This window comes from Parasteatoda tepidariorum, chromosome 5 (genome assembly GCF_982258835.1).
Source record: "Parasteatoda tepidariorum strain Cologne lab strain chromosome 5, Ptep-v5.0, whole genome shotgun sequence".
In the NCBI taxonomy this organism is placed as follows: Eukaryota; Metazoa; Arthropoda; class Arachnida; order Araneae; family Theridiidae; genus Parasteatoda; species Parasteatoda tepidariorum.
Window position 1 is genome coordinate 39,997,496 of NC_141759.1, and position 17,256 is coordinate 40,014,751.

The following is a 17,256-nucleotide window of genomic DNA, read 5'->3' on the forward strand; positions in this document are numbered from 1 at the left end:
ATGTCATCTCTCCCACGATTGTATGACAGCGCGTTTTATTATTTGTTTTATATTTTTCTTCTTATAGCTTCTCAGTCCGAGGAAAATTCTCCTTTCCATCAATTTTGCTTGATTATTTTGGGGGAAATAGTCATTTTTAATCAGTCTAACTTACTTTGCTGTAAGAACTGAGCGAAAAAATTCCAAATATTTCTTCTTTGAGCTAAAAAAGAATGTTTGCATATTTCCCTACGTATAAGAAATTTCCTTGTTCATGAAGTTTATAAATATTGTTTTTATATTTAAATTTTAAACTCACTTCTTTAATACTGATTTTTATTTTAAAATTCCTGTTAAAATTGATAATCACCAGGAAGTCATTAAAAATGATAAAAATTAAGATTTAAATGCTAAAATAGTTCAAATTTTTGTTCAACAAAATAAGAATGTTAAAAATATTTGAATTTTTTTTTTTTTTTTGCAACGCTTATATTTTAAATCAATAAATTGGACACACAGAAAAATTACCTTAATTTTTAAGTATATAACAGGATAAAACAAAATTTAAACATTTAATTCATAGTGCTAACAACTGGCATTAATATTATTTTCTTTGATATTATGGAAAAGCATTTTTTTTTGTCTAGATAAATGGGACACTTCTTAAAATATTATCTATAGAAAATAAAAGCCAGTTTTTATATTTTGTAGCTCAAATAGGTTAAAAATTTCTCAAAAACAATTGGATTTCAAATGTAGAAAATACAATAGCAATAAATAGATTTTTAAACAAATATTTATTCCATAAATAATTGTTGTATCAAATAAAAAATTACACATCAATATAAAAATAAAAAATATGTCGAAGCAAAAATAAAAAATGAAGTTGTCAAACATTCAGAACATTCAGCAACTGAGGTTATTCCAGCTCTCGTTTCCCTGAAAAATAAAATGGGAAAATTTACATCAGTGGAATTGAAACTACACTGTAAAAACAAACAGAAACCCTGTATTAATCATATTATAGAAGATCTCTGATTAGTAGAAAATTTCTTCGTGCTACTGGAAAAAAAAAAAACAGTAAATGAATTTTTTTGAAACAAAAACTGTTAAAAAAATCTTTGTAAATAAGATTTTTTCTTCCTGCATATCAGATCATACACAGTTCGGTAAAAGTCTGTACAGTTGATATCTAAAATTTTTATTTTGATTGTGGATCAAGAGATGGTGTTTACCATAGAAATTAGAATTGTGGTTGTCTTGTCATCTCATGAGAAGCGAGAGAACTTCATGCCCATTATGTGTGTTGATCATTGTAAAGGGTTGTGGAAAACAGGTTTCGTTGTTCTCTGGCTTGAGCTGAACTTGTTGAATATAATGTTTGTTGTTATTTCGATATCAAAGTTTTTAGTCGTCGAAGAGTAAAGACTTTGAACAAACCAAATAAATATGCATAATAATTCAGATCAAAACATTTTACAGTAATTTTTTTTTTTGTAATTTGAAAAAAAAAAGGTAATTTTTTTATAGAAATATCTATAGGAAAACTACAAAAATCTTTTTTAACAGATTTTTTTAGTGAAATACGAGGAAAAAAAACAATTGCACCAGAATCTGTCTATGAAGTTATACTGTGACTCCGTTAATAATTTAAACATGAAACTAATCAATAAAAATAAATAAAAGTATTCGCGCATCCTGTCCATATACAATAAAATAATAAGTCTACTCCTGAGTTTGTTTGCGTGCCTACTTGTAAGCATTTCAGAGCTACAGAATTTAGTTTGATTTTAAATTTCCACATGAATTCGCTAAATTCATAGAGTAATTTTTAAAATTTTGATCGGATTTCATTTTACAGTAAATTTAAGATTTTCAAATATTTTTATAAGATTATCATTTAACTGTTATTGGAATTTTTATATTAATTTAAATGTAATATCACACATAATTAATAAATAATAGCAGGTATTTTTAATACCATTAATGAATTATTAACAATGAAAAAAAATTTCTTAAAAGTATATATTTTTAAACGTCACTACAAAAAGATTTTACACAAATAAAACTCTTCATTTTTTTTTCATAATTTATAATAGCCAATAATTTAAAATATCAACTACAAGTTTCTTTTTATATATAAAGAAAAATATATATTAATGAACTAAAATTATATATTAATTATATATTAATGTACTATTAAATTTATCTGCTCAATAATATTTTAAAAACAAAATAAAACATACCTTCTCCTTTTTCTAAATTTGGCTTGTGAAAGCCAGTCACTTAAGGCTTCTTTAAAATAGTTTTCTTTAAATGTATCAAAAGACTGGATGCAAACATCTAAAAAAAGTGAATAAATGAATAAATGCGAATGAAATTTTATAATTCTTCTGTATATATGTATATATATATATATATATATATATATATATATATATATATATATATATATATATATATATATATATATATATATATATATATATATATATATATATATATATATTATTAGTTTATATATAGTATATATATAGTAACTATATAGTATATATATAGTATATATAGTATATATATAGTATATATATAGTATATATATAGTATAGTATATTATTAGTTTATATATAGTATATATATTAGTTATATATAGTAACTAATAATATATATATATATATATTATTAGTTACCTCTAATCATCTTGTAAATGTCAGTCTTTTCAAACGAGTTTTTCAATTGTCCACTTTTACTTTTTCCAGTTAAACTGTAGCAGATGGCCACCTCATCTGTTATTAACCTTCTAAGAAGATTTGCCACAAAGGCCATACAGTCTTTACCATGGCAGCTAAACATGAAATCTTTCTAAAAAATACAAAACATTTTTAATTCTTTCATTTTCTGATGGAAATCCAATTTTTTTTTTCTTGTTCAATGAAAAAGTTGTGTATTGAGTAGAAATTTCCGTACGAAATTACAAAAATGTGAAACGCTCAGTCGGATTAAGAAAATTTTTAAAGTACTTAATTGATATAGAAAAACAAGCAATTTTTCAAACAAAATTACTTAAGTGAATAGCGTTGGGTAGAGGACTCAAGAATTGCCCTTCAATTTACAAAAAAGAAAATCTTTGACACTTTTTTAATTTTAGAAAAAAATTCAACATTGTACCAGATAATTAGCGTAGAAATATAACGTTAAATCTCGTTTTATTTTAAAATTTTGTTTTTTCTTCAAAAATACAGGAAACAATTGACAATTTTTCAGAATCAGATGGTCAAATAAAATTTTAATGTATTTAAATGAATATGAAAACAGGGCATTAAATTGCAGATTACAGACAAATTCAATACTATCTAATACTTAGATACAGTTGGGGTTATCCGTGGTATTTTACTAATGATCGCAGAAACTGTTCCTGACTGAGTATTTTATTACACGGTAATGATTAGTGGTTTATAATAACAGAGTATTATTATGAACCACTTAAAACAGGATTAAAAAGGGTAGTTCCCTAAAATAATAAATCTGTTGCTCTAAACCAGGGGTTTCCAACTTAGATGAGGCCGGGGGCCACAATTAAAAACACAAATGGCGGGCCGCAACTTTATCAAAATTTTATACAGGACTCTTTTATGTTTGAAGGAACATTAAATATTTCTGTCAGATTTTTACCAAGCTGTACAAAACAAAACTATTGAATTACAAATTAAAATAAGAAGTAGATTTTTAAAAATATCAAACTGCATATTAAATGATTCGGGCTACAATAACTTTAATGTGCAGCTATGTATTAAACAATTGATGTGCAACAGATATCAAGTTGTTAAGACATAAAACTTATACAGTAGCACACAAAATGTTCAATGAGAAAATTGAGGTTTGTCTACTGCAATCACCTGATAATAGATATTTGCATTTTAAATTTAAAATTTATAAATGTGTGCGTAAATATTTTCGCCGAAATTGAGTGGTTTCAAAAAGTTAAAACGGAGAATTTCTTCGAGAAAATTTCTGATACATACATGCTAAATTATATTCACAAAATACAAAAAAAAAAAAAAAAAAAAAAAATGAAATAAAAAAGAGCAACATTCACGATTTTTTTTGTATTTGAATAAATATTTTCTTGAATGCAAAACCTGAGAAATAAATATTTTTGCACCGCTGGTATGTAAAATTTCATTGAAACGAAGAAATTAGGTTTTTGTTAACGAGAAAAGTATTCTAAACCCATACAGATTTTGTACGAAAATTTCCCACAAAAAAAATAACAACTAATATATTTTAGTTCCCGGGCCACGAAAAAAAGGCTTCGCGGGCCGGATGCGGCCCCCGGGCCGCCAGTTGGAAACCGCTGTTCTAAACCGTGACCCAAACTTGGTTCAAGGGCCTTATCTTAAATATCCTAATTTATTATTGTAGACTACATTTTAAATTATAAAACCAGACTACAATAAAAAAGTGTTTCGTTGAAAAAACATGCCTCCTTTTAGTAGGATTTCAATTCCTGCCTTTAAATTGGTTGTCGTCACAATATTAAAAATATGGTTCCAATAGTTTAGGTAGGAGAGGGATCGAAAGTTTGGGTCAACCTTTAATGTCAATTTAATTCTTTGCGTATTTCACGTTCAAATAAATCTAAACTTTTTTCGCAAAATTATAAAAGTAATTAATTTAAGCGATGGTGTGCATGCATCCCGATAAGACGTTTAGTCTGAATTCGCGCACTAGCTAGTCGGGAAGGGGTTAACATTTCGATTTATGATGACTTCCTATCAGCCAATAATGTGGCAATAAATTGTGCTAATAGTGGACAGAAAGCGATTAAAATATGTTTTGACATATAGCACAGAGTTCCAATTCTAAATTGAACATTCCTGCTACTAGGAAAAAAAGTCACATTTTCGATAGAAGATTATTCCTATAAGCAATAAATTCTACTTATAGTGGTTAGAAAACGAATAAAACACATATTATTCTGTCTAGAAATTAATGAGCTTAAGCTAATTGGAAAGTTACCGAAATTTAAATTGCAATCTTCTAGCCTTAAATAAACTCGAAAGTGCGCGAAGAAAGCATTATAAATGCTACGTTTGGCAAAACTCAGATTCAAACACACACAGTAATACACAGTTTGGATTTTAAAATCCTGATAAGTAGTCTGAAGCGTCATAAAAATTTTAATATGAATAAATCTCCAATTTGGGAAATATAATTTTTAATAGTTGAGCTATATTTTCATATTAATGCAAGTTTAATTAACGCTAGTATTAATTTCATTTTTTAATAGTTATTTAAATTGTACTTTTTGCTTTTTTTTGCAATGTCTCTGGAACTATTTACATGAATCTTCAGGCAACGCGTACATCCAAAAAAAAAAATTAATGTCAAATAATAATAAGAGTAATAAATTAAAATATTGATAGTTAAATTTAAATTATAGTTTCAGTGTTTACTTAAAATTTATTGAAATTAAGAAGAGAGCATAATAATCAATGTCCCTTAGGTTGTGTCGTCCCAAGCATAAATTTAAGTTTTAGATTTCTAAGTTAAATGGTAATATTAATTGATAATCTTAAAAAAAATAACAATACGTAAATTAAATACTTAATAATGAAAATGAAATACAATCTAACGGTGTACCTACTTTTTTTGTTGAAAAGAAAATCGAATATCTTTAAATTGAAACAATATAACAGAATGTCAATAAAACTTAAACTCCAATTTCAATTTTAATTGCGAAAGCAAACTCCAAGAGTGATAATGATCACCAGCAGTAATATTAGTGCTTTGTTGCGCATGACGTAAGTTTTTAAGACAGTATTATTGGATGGAGGGGAATCAGGTTTACAATAATTTTCTAATGTTAAATTTAGTGAGATTGTTTCTTTTTTCTTTTTATTATTATTTTTAATCGAATGAGAATTTTGAAGTTTGAACATAAAGTATTGCCTTAAAGTTTCAGTACAGCAGGGCTAATAGAAGTTTTTCTAGTTTTTTAAAGAACTTTTTTTCAAAGTTTATTTATTGCTTTTCCGTTTTCATTTTATGAATTTTAGATATATAGTTGTTAGCTAATACAAATAAGACGTTAAAAGGAAAAGTAGAGATTTAAAAGACCAGATTTTTTAAACGACTTGAGTAAAATTTAATTAAGCTGACTTTTAGCCTCCCCTCCTCCTTTAGAAAAACGTGTTTTTTCTTATATCACTTCCTTTTACATTTTAATACTAATTTTTTATTTTCAGCAGTGTTTTGTTGAAAATGCATATAAAAAGAATTTTCACTCTGAAAAACTGATGCAAATTATCAGCAATGGTTAAACATTTACGTACCTGTTAACTCATAAAATTTTTAGAGAAAGCATTTTACTGTAGTTGCAAATTGTTTGATTGTCAGTTTGACAAATTTATTTCAAAATTATATGTAAAATCTCTACGTACAAATAACATATCTACAAGACTTGATTGTAATTGAATAATACCAAAACTAAACATTCAAACAATTATTTATTTACACCTCATATAAATGATATTAAATACAGTTCTTCATGCCTGAAACCTTTTAATTTTGAACCCAATCTAGGAGACAATGGAATACATTTGTCAAGTATTAAGACCATCTTGTGCTTTTATGAAAATTTGTTTCGATAAAATTTCACCACATTTGCGTTCAGGAAATCTCTTACTGTTAGCCCGACGTCAAAGGGATCTCTCACACCAGGATGAGTTGGCCGCTTGCGTCATTTTTTGTCGCTGCTGGTAGACTGGGGCTGACCATCAGTTAGTTATATACAATTCAACTAGTCGCTGTCCAGAATTAGGTGTCGATTACAATTGTAATTTATTCTAAATAATAATTGAACAAAAATAAATTACTAGAAATCAAAAACGATTACAAGCATTAATTACATTAGAAAAATGCTAATACAATTTAATTAGCTATTTTGTTTTCGATAAAGAAAAGAAATTCTTGAATATAATTTTATAAATAAATAAATTTTATTCTTCAAAAATAAAATAATCAGCATTTATAACTTTTTAATTTCAGGGTTAAATTGTAAATAAAGTACTAAAAATAAAAACACTATATGAATAAAAAATAAGATTTATAAATATACAGATACATCCACTAATGCACTTAATATATTTTTAACTCTACCAAGTGAAATAGAGTTGAAAAATTCAACCTTATAACATTGATCGCAAAAACTGCAATTGATATTATTGAAATTTTATACAGTGTGCAAAAATTTAACGGACCATCCTGAATAACTTTTTATCTAATGATCAGATCTTCACGTTCTAGGACTATAACCTCAAAAATGCTTATTACTTAGTGCAGACGATATTTTAAGTTACGAAATCAGACAAAAATCGTACTTTCTCTAAATAATTTCTTTTTCTCTCCAACTGATTTAGATTTCTGACCCCCAAAATCTAGAGGTTAGCCGCAATCAAGGAAATATGGTCTAAATAGTTTGGCCAGGAGCTCGGTCCAACAGTTGATTCCCATAATGTTAATTTTACTTTTTGCGTATTTCACCATATTTCAAGAGCTTTTTAAGCGAATTGAAAAATATTTGCACACAATTATGAAATTCGTTTATCCATTATGTTATGGAAGAAGTATATTTTAGTAAATATTTTTATTATTATTTTATAAAGTAATAGTCGGAAAAATTTTAAATTATGAGGTATGTATTTTTTTTACATCCTTTAGAAATAGGTAATTTTACATGGCAAAATATAAAATTTGAGCAAAATCGGTTAAATTGTTTCTGAGAAATCGAATTTTAAATATACGCAGGAACAATTCAACCGATTTAACTCAACTTTGTGTTTTGCCATGCAAAATTACCTACATTAAAATTTAATAAGAAGTTGTATGCCTTACAATTCAAAATTTTTCCAGCTATTATTTAATAACATAATAAAAAATAATAAATGCCTACGAAAAATAATTTTTTGCGTGTAATTATCTTTAGAATAACGAATTTTTAAATTCTGTTCAAAATTTTTCAACTTGTTTAAAAAAATCTGGATATATCGCGAAAGACGCAAAAAGTAAAATTACAATTAAGGGATCCAAACTTTGGATCGCTCTCCTGATCAAACAATGTGGACCATATTCCCCAGACTGCGACAACCCACTATATTTTGGGGGTTCAAAATCTAAATGCGTCTGAAAAAAGGTATGTTTATTCAGAGAAAGTAAAATTTTGCGCCTGATTTCGTAAGTTAAAATATCGTCTGCATTAATTAGCCTATGCCATCCCTTCGAACCATTAAAATTGAGTCACAAAACGTGAAGATCCGGTCATTAGATCAAAATTTATTCAGGGAGGTCTGTTTCTTATTTTGCACACTATACAGTGAGTTTTGTGCGCAAAAAGTTTTTAAATTCACTCCTAAGATATGATGAAATAAAGCTATGGGTCTAGGCTTTGAATCTACCCAGCTTTAGAGCAGGTACCAGCTTGTCGTGGAAATAAAAACGGAAGGTGCGCGATGCTGATTTTATAGTCACCATCACGCCGTTAGTCACAAATCGTGGACCATCTAGTTCACAAGGGACTGTTGGGCGAATTTTTTGTATATTTTTTGTATCGAATATTTTAAATAAAATTCTCTTGGTGCTGATATTTTAGTGCTATACCATAATTAGGTCTGCAATGAGGTAAAATAAACGAGAATAGGCCGCACATTTTAAAGGAACCGCAACGCATAGGACCCCTAAAGACAATTTTTAAAAAAAATTTAAATTTCTGAAGAAAAAAAACATTGAAGATCAAAATGAAATTTTTTTAAATTTTATTCATTTTTAATGTGATTATTCGAATGAAAAGTTTCGAAAAATTAACGTTAACTTTTATTTGTTGGGTTCACATTTTCTTAAAAAAGCAAAACTCGAAAACTGCTAAAGTATTTCTCGTTATAACAGGAAGACGGTAAAGCCCTTGACTTGATATGATTCAGACTCAACAGAAATGTTTTCCCAACTTTTTAAATCTAAACCGTGACTACAAGAAAACTTTAAAAAAAGGTTTTCGCTGCATACTTTCGCAGACCTTAGAAAACAATCCAAAAACATGGTCTTATACTCGTTTATTTGCTTTCCCTAAAATGAGGTTTTTTGCAAAATATTTTCTAATTATTTATTAATATTTTCGCTGGAAAGGTTAATATTTGCCTTATTTTCTTTCCGTGGAAAAAGGTTTCAGCTTTATATTTCTGCTGACCTTATCATGACAACGAACAAAAATGAAAATATTAAGGTTTGCCATTTGCTTATTTTTTAGCCTAAGTAACAATGTTTTTTAAAAAAGCTTTAAAAATCATTTAGTTTTCCTTTTAGGAAAAAAGGTTGGAAATTGCAATATTTTTGCTTTATTGAAAAAAGGTTTTTACTGCAAACCTTTTCGTGACAATGAAAATAAAGTTAAAACACAATGTTGTCGTAAGGTTACATGCTTTCTGGGAATATGAGTCACACAGACTCTTAAACAATAAAGATCGAACCACACAGGTTCTCAGTTTCACACAGAAACATTTAGTTACACAGGATCGAACCACACAGGTTCCACGTTTCACACAGAAACAAACTTCAATTAACTAATAATATAGTCATCTAGACTCTTAACCACTAAGGTTACCCGTTTCACTTAGAAAACATTATCAACTGACTCTCTTCATTTACATCAAGAAAGTTCTATACATTTCTTTCAGACGAGCGACATCTGGCGGGATAACATAGAGGCTGTAGTCTCGCTTATTATATATATATATATATATATATATATATATATATATATATATATATATATATATATATATATATATATATATATATATATATATATATATATATATATATATATATATATATATATATATATATATATATATATATATATATATATATATATATATATATATATATATATATATATATATATATTAAAAAAGTATGTTGCGACTAACCATTCAATATCGTTATGCAAAGGGACGTACTGTGACTTTTAATTTCTTAATAACGTTAATCTTTTTGTATTCATAACCGTGATGGATGCTGAAATAGTACTAAATAAAGTTAATCAGGCACTTCCCCTTTTTTTTTCAGGATCAATTGAAGCAGATTAAAAGAGAACCCTTAAGCAAGATGAAGAAACCAAAGCTAAGCTAAAACAATAGTAACAAAACAACGATTAATCTACCTTTTATAGCAACTAGTTTATGTAATAATAACTTCATAATTCTTTAACCTCAGTTCAATCAACCTATGGGGCGCGAAATAAAACTCATAATAAACTTTTTAATCTTTTAGTGAACACTTCCAAACTTTCCAAGATTGAGTGGATAGGACTAATTTAGCTTCAACTCAAGTTGAACCTATTTGGAATAGGTGGGCTATTTTTCTTTTTTGATGATGGGGGCATGAATGTCGCCGTGTTCCGGAGAGGTTGTTTAATTGAGGACGCGTGATCCAATTCAACGCTCTGCTGAGCATACCAACACGTCTTCGGTAATTGAAAGGGTTTATAACTCCGTTTTTATGTTTTAATTTTTAAGAGTCGTCTCGACAAATCTCCAAGTATTCGTTTAATTGACTTCATCTGAAGGAGTCGGATCATTTTCTATGGGCTTCGCCGTTAGTACCACCGGAAAATAATAGGTGCACGATGCACCAGGTTTCTAAACCAATGGATTTTCTCCACTACATACTTTTTTCCCGTACTCAATTTCAGTGGCGGATCCAAGGAGTCATGACCCCTTCCCAAATTGAAAAAAAAAAAACTTTTTTTTTCAATAGTTTACAAAAGAAGTAAATATTTTAAAAATTATTTAATGAGGCATATACACCTAGGTACGTCGGAAAAAATCGATTTTTTTTCTTCATCTAATCATGTTCTTCACTGTTTCAAGAATCATAATTCAAAAGATTAAAACGAAATTCCTCATAGTTTCATTGTAACTCAAAATCAAAAACGATTAAATGGACTCGCATTATTAAACATTCATCGAGAAATTGATTTGGATGCTGAAAAAATCATTGACAGATTTGCCAAAGTTTCTAAAAAATGCATTACATTTATTATTTAAAGATTTTGAAAACTTGAATTATTTATGTATTGTTCTATTGTTCATTATGAAAAAAATAAATGAGAAAACTTAGCATTAAAATCCCCAGTTTTTTTTCTTAAAAAAAAAAAATGTTTTTTTACGAAAAAAACGTTAAAAAAAATTTATTGTGGGGGGGGGTTGAGTTAATGACCCCCCCCCAGGAAAAATTTCTGGATCCGCCCCTGCTCAATTTAATCACTCCACGTCTCGTGAGGTCAAAATTAAAATTTTAATAGCTAATTGGGTATAATATAAAAAAAACACAACTACTTCCACTTAGTAGGAATAACATTTACCATGACGCAATGCTAAATTCTATGCCACTATCCGCATAAATGCCACTATCCACATAAATCAATTATTAATCAAAAATCGAATATCAATTAATTTTCTTTATAATGCAATAAAATCTGGCGAGCAGCTATTTAAACGATCAAACACTTCGTTTGTTTATTTGTGGCTTGAAGTTAGGCTCGCAGAAAATGCCGTTCATGGGTTAAATTTAGTAGGAATAACACAACCTGTGACGTAGGCTATAGTATACCCAATTACCTTATTCAGTAATTGTTTTTATCGTTGTTTATCTTTTTATTTTATTACAGATGTTACCCTTATCAATTCCCTTTCAGCAATTAAGTCTATGTTATCTTAATTAAGTCTATACTGCTCACAGTACGTTCGGTGTTCATCAAAACTAACTATTTAATAAAAATCCTTCTTGTAACTATTCTTAATTCTCCAAGGTTATGCTAATTCACCAAAATGTTAATTCTCCAAGGTGCTTTATCACTCCGAGGAAACGCAATGAACAAACTGAGAGTTCAATAGAACAAGGAACTCTTTATCTATAGTTCATAACTTTGCATTTAAATATCACCTTGATTTTAATTGCAAATTTATTTAACTTCAACTTTCAATTCCTGATCATGTTAGCACTTTATTTTAACCTATAGTTTTTACTTAATTTTATTTAGCTAATTATAACTTATACTGTTTTTTGAAAATACATCAACTATTTTATACATTCTTTCCAATTTAATTATTTTAACTTAGTTAAGCGTATTTTTTCCACGAAAATACCTACAGTTAATTGGTGCGCTTGAATAAGAGAAAGTTAATCTCCTATTATCCGCATTATGTCACTATGACATTCATCCATTTACAATGAGAATCGCAAACAAAACACAGAATAAGGTGTAAAGGCAAAACAATGAAAACGTGTTGGATGTCGCAAATAGGTTTAAATTAAGTAAAATCGAGCGTCTCCTGTTGCTTCATGAATTTAATAAGATTTATGGTCTTCTTAGGACTGATATCAGTTGTACTCCTCCATTAGGATCACGGGGTGGGAAGTAGAGAGCCCTTCTGTCGTTTCCGACGCAGCAGGGAGTGGTTGCTCAGAAAACGTATCTTAAACGCTCAGGTTTTGAGAAAAAAAATCACAAAATCAGTCTGAAGAGTAGACGATTCTTGGGCAGCAAAGAAAAAGAGGATATATAACAGGTGGGCTGAAAAATTCGTAGGCTAACATAGAAAAAAAACATTTTTGATAAAATTTCATTTTATTATTCAATATAGTTTCCGATAAAACGATTATAGCGGTCATATTATTCTTCGATACCATTTTTATTGTAAGATTTGTCTTTAGCCTCAAAATAGGGCTTAGTATCGGTGACTACTTCTTCATCGGCGCTAAATTTCTTTCCAGCGAGCATTCTCTTGAGGTCTGAGAACAGGAAAAAGTCGCTGGGGACCAGATCTGGAGAATACCGTGGATGCGGAAGCAATTCGAAGACCAAATTATGTAATTTTGCCATCGTTTTCATTGACTTGTGACACGGTGCATTGTCTTGATGAAACAGCACTTTCTTCTTCTTCAAATGGAGCCGTTTTTCCGTGATTTCGTAGTTCAAACACTCCAATAACGCTATGTAATAGTCGATGTTGATGGTTGTTCCTTTTTCAAGATAGTCAATGAATATTAAACCATGAGCATTCCAAAATACTGATGCCATAACTTTGCCTGCTGACTTTTGCATCTTTCCAAGCTTTGGAGTTGGTTTTTCTCGTGCAGTTCACTCGCTGACGGTCGATTGGACTCCGGTGTGAAATTATGGAGCCATGTTTCACCCATTGTCATATATCGACACATAAATTCAAATTTATTATGATTAAACGGCTTCAAACACAGCTCAGAATCATCAATTCGTTGTTGTTTTTGGTCAATTGTGAGCTCGTGCGGCACCCACTTTGACTAGAGCTTTCTCATACCCAAATATTCATTCACGATATGTCTAACACATTCCTTTGATATCTTTAGAGTCTCAGATATTTTGATCAACTTCACTTTACGGTAATCTAGAATTATTTTGTTGACTTTTTTGATATTTTCGTCGCTAACAGCCTCTTTGGGGCGTCCACGGTGCGCATCCTCGTCTTTGTTCATTTCGCCTCGTTTAAACTTAGCAAAACACTTCTCAATGGTTGATTTTCCTGGTACAGAATTCGAATAATGTTTCTCAAGCCAAGCCTTGGCTTCAAGAGTTTTTTTTTTTTTTTGCTAGAAAGCAATGCTTTATAAGTACGCGAAATTCCTTTTTATCCATTGTTTTTAAACTAACAAAAGTTGCTTCACTAAAAATACTATATCTCACAAACTGTTAGTCCGACAGCTGTCAAATTTATACAAGTGTCTTTCGAAGGTTAGAACTACCTGAAAACGATATTTATTTAATAATAGTAGCCCCATCTATGTGTCAGCCTACGAACTTTTCAGCTTAACTGTTACATACTCTGGAGTCAAATGAAGACAGGGTGTTACATATGTGAATAAAGCTAAACAATGCTAAAACACAAAATATTGTAGAAAGGCAGATATACTATAGCTTCCATTCTTTTAGCAAGAACGTTCTTCAGTCTCGAAGAGCAGAATTACCAGGGAAAAAAAAGAGCTAAACAAAGTGCTATAAGAGAAAAAAAATGACATGAGCAGTAGAGTAGGAGGAACAAGATTGAACAAATTAAACAAAAGAGATGAAAACAATTGTGAGGGGAAAGTAAGGCGAAAAACCCACGCAGAGCAACGTGTAGAAAATAAATTGAAGTAAAATTACAAATATCAGGGAATGGTATACTTTAAAAATTATTTACTAACCAAGAATTTTTCAAAATATAAAAAGATTCACAGAAGTCAAGGTCAGTATTAAATGATCTTAGCAGAAGAAAACTTAGACCTATGATTTGAAACCATAGGTGACTTAATAACATATAATATGCGGACGATCACACTGACAAGAAATTTAATATCTAATGTTATTTTGTTAGGCTATTTATTTATAGTGGAGCAAACTATTTCAGTTATTGTGGCACCCCAGAGGAGCTTTATCCGCCAACGTGTAATTGAGGAATCCTTTTCCTAGAGGAAGCAACAATTTTGCTCAACTCTTTCTTCGCGGCGGACGAGATAACTCGTATCCCAGGAATATCCACAGGGGCCTCAATGGCCGAGCGGTATCGCCGGATAAAACGCTCTGTTAAGCGTGGAGGTAGCGGGTTCGAATCCCGCCGTAACCCTGGATGTATTCTTTGTGATGTCTTTCTCTGAATTGTTCTATTCGTATTTTCTACTTGACAATGACTTATAAGCCTATATTGAGCACACAAGTCAGCAAATGTATGTAATCTCAATAAAATAAATATATCCACAGAGCATTATTGTTGCATTAAGTATTGCTATTGATCATTATTTTTTAAAGTAAAATAAAAAAAGTTTTTGAAAAATTTACGTTTTGTTTAAATTTTAGAGACGCGAGGTAACTCTTTGCGCCGACCGTGGGATAAAAGCGCACTATTGACACGATGAAGGTGTTAGAATATAAACTTTTATTTTTAAAATTAAAAAAAAAAAATACAGCTCTACATGCATTATGACAAATTGATGATATAAACACAAAGGTGTCGGACAAAATTATTGAAACATTTCTATACTAACTCCATGCAAATCATCTTTCTTTTTGCAGCAATTGTTTTGGAAGATCTTACATGACGAAATTGTAGATACATCGATTATGAAACTTTTAGAAATGGTGTCCTATTAACCCACGGAAAATTTGCATCGACCAAAATGAGAGCATCAAGTTAAAAGCTTTTTTTCTTTCTCTTTCAACACAACAATAATTAAATATATATATATGAAAATTCTTTAGACTCATGACTGCTACCACCTCTGCCATTCTCTCAACATAACCTGCCTTACTGTCAAATTCCAATCGCCCAAGGGCATTACTTCATATGGAGTCAGTTGTTCGATTAGAGGACAGGTATCAGTCCCAGTCTATGGAATGATATCGGCATTTGCTAAAAGAAAAATTGTTTACTTAGCACTGCACTAAACATACCTAATCGACCAAAAGACCGATTAATTATTGTATTCTATTGGTATGTTTAGTGTTAAGAGTTAGTATAGAAATGTTTCCCAACTTTTGTTGAACTCCTGTACACAGGATTAATTTGTTTGGAAGATCTGATTCAGGTGTACGTAACGTATCTTATTTTTTTTCCTGTGCTCAAATTATCGTTTCACTACCAATTTGTTAAAAACCTTCCATATTACCGCGAAAGTTTGCAGCTATGCCAGTGAAAACGTATAGAATCGGAGTACGGAATCAGCGGCCAACATACTTTTTCTATAACTTTTAGCAGTTTTTGTAAGACATTTCCTACACGTTTAAATGTTTTCATTGTTAATATACACTTTCTTCATCAGATGTATTTTTTTTTTAAAAGCTAATTTCTTCTTACGAATAATATCTGCTTTTTACATGAATTTTAAATTCTTTGATATATCGTATCTTTGATTATCAAATTGAAATGAAACTAAAATTCGGTAGTTTATGTCACACTGAGGATCTGGGGAAAATCCCCGTGATCCGAACACATTTTGATCCTCTGCGGAAGGGATGGTTCCCTCACCCAATGACATGTGGGAAAAAAAAATTGGATTAGCATTTTTATATTTATCAAATTTTTCCTACCTTACCCGTATTTTTTTAAAGCATACCTAAACTTTATGTTTATGTATGCTTACATATGTTCTAACCACTTGTTAAACACAAACGAAATAACTCGAACAAATAATTTTAATTTCGCATTTTGAGCTCCCCAAATTTTCATTTTCAAAATCAGATATACACTGTCCCTTTCGTAAGGTTTATTTTACATTGACGATAGCAGGAATCTACTTTTTATGCTACATATTAATTTTTGCAATATAAAATCGAAATATTTCTCGGATATCAAAATTATGAAAACTTCTATATAACACTATAAAAGATCATGCTTGAAGCTTTTAGAAATGCCACTTTCCCCATGAAAATTTCGGATTCATCAAAATAAGGAAATAAATTCTTTCTAATTCAACAAAAAAATGTTCTGCAGATTTTAAGCGTTAATTTGTAAAATTGTGTGTTGATGATAAAGCATTGTCTAATTTTTATAGTTTTCTATACAATTTCTTTTTAACGCAGGTACGAAGCACCATGTCTTAATAGCCGCTACACTGCAGGAAAAATTTTTCGTGGCAAATTCTGTTTCATCTCGCCATTGGTTTATTAAAAGTTAAAGAAAAAGTGACTTCAGGTAAACTTCGAAGAGAAAACAATTATCAAATGCTGCAAAAATGCTTTCTAAATAATAAGATGCAAACAACATAATTACTTCTCCAGTGTGTAATCCAGTCATAATTTGTTTGCACTTTGATATCTTAAAATTTCTTTTCAGCATTAGAAACTTTATTGTTTCTCTAGGTTTACCGTAACTCTTTTTTCATGAAAGTGAAAAAGAATTTGTCGTGAAGGGTTTTTTCAGAGGTATAGTGTTCTCTTAATTCTAATAAACGAAAATTTCAGAAAAATTTATTTAAAAACAAGGCTAGCCATGAAAATTTACCATTACGTCAACACCCTGTTGTGATTTTTAACTTTTGTGCAATTTTTTATAGTAAAAAATAAATTCTTTTTTTTTTATTAGTGGTACACAGAGTTACGAAATATTTAGAAAAGATACACAAAAGTCATAAGTTTGGGAAACACAGCGATACACCAAAATCTACACAGGTTATTTAAAACCCTTTATGCATTTTGCCAGGACTGAAGTAAAA

At 29.6% G+C, this 17,256-nt stretch overlaps 1 protein-coding gene across 3 annotated transcripts; it reads right to left on the reverse strand.

Moving 5' to 3' along the window:
• Positions 1–757: 757 nt before the first annotated feature.
• Positions 758–6,851, reverse strand: LOC147809027 (uncharacterized). Of its 3 annotated transcripts, none has more exons than XM_087163738.1 (4): positions 6,665–6,851; positions 2,667–2,838; positions 2,226–2,322; positions 758–918 (listed from the first exon to the last, which is right to left on the reverse strand). In XM_087163738.1, the coding sequence occupies exons 2-4, from the start codon at positions 2,827–2,829 to the stop codon at positions 819–821; spliced, it is 360 nt and encodes a 119-aa protein (XP_087019864.1). In that variant the 5' UTR covers positions 2,830–2,838; positions 6,665–6,851; the 3' UTR covers positions 758–818. The 3 variants fall into 3 exon arrangements, with proteins under 3 accessions (XP_087019864.1, XP_087019865.1, XP_087019866.1); XM_087163739.1 differs by lacking the exon at positions 6,665–6,851 and adding an exon at positions 5,624–5,985; XM_087163740.1 differs by lacking the exon at positions 6,665–6,851 and adding an exon at positions 4,996–5,196.
• Between the last annotated feature and the right edge of the window lie 10,405 nt (positions 6,852–17,256).

Excerpts from the sequence above, each read along its gene's own strand:
- LOC147809027 (XM_087163738.1), bottom strand. The coding sequence starts at position 2,829 with ATGTTTAGCTGCCATGGTAAAGACTGTATGGCCTTTGTGGCAAATCTT. Across the intron at positions 2,323-2,666 it reads CATTTACAAGATGATTAGAG|ATGTTTGCATCCAGTCTTTT; the intron begins GTAACTAATAAT and ends CACTTTTTTTAG. Across the intron at positions 919-2,225 it reads AAATTTAGAAAAAGGAGAAG|GGAAACGAGAGCTGGAATAA; the intron begins GTATGTTTTATT and ends TTTATTTTTCAG.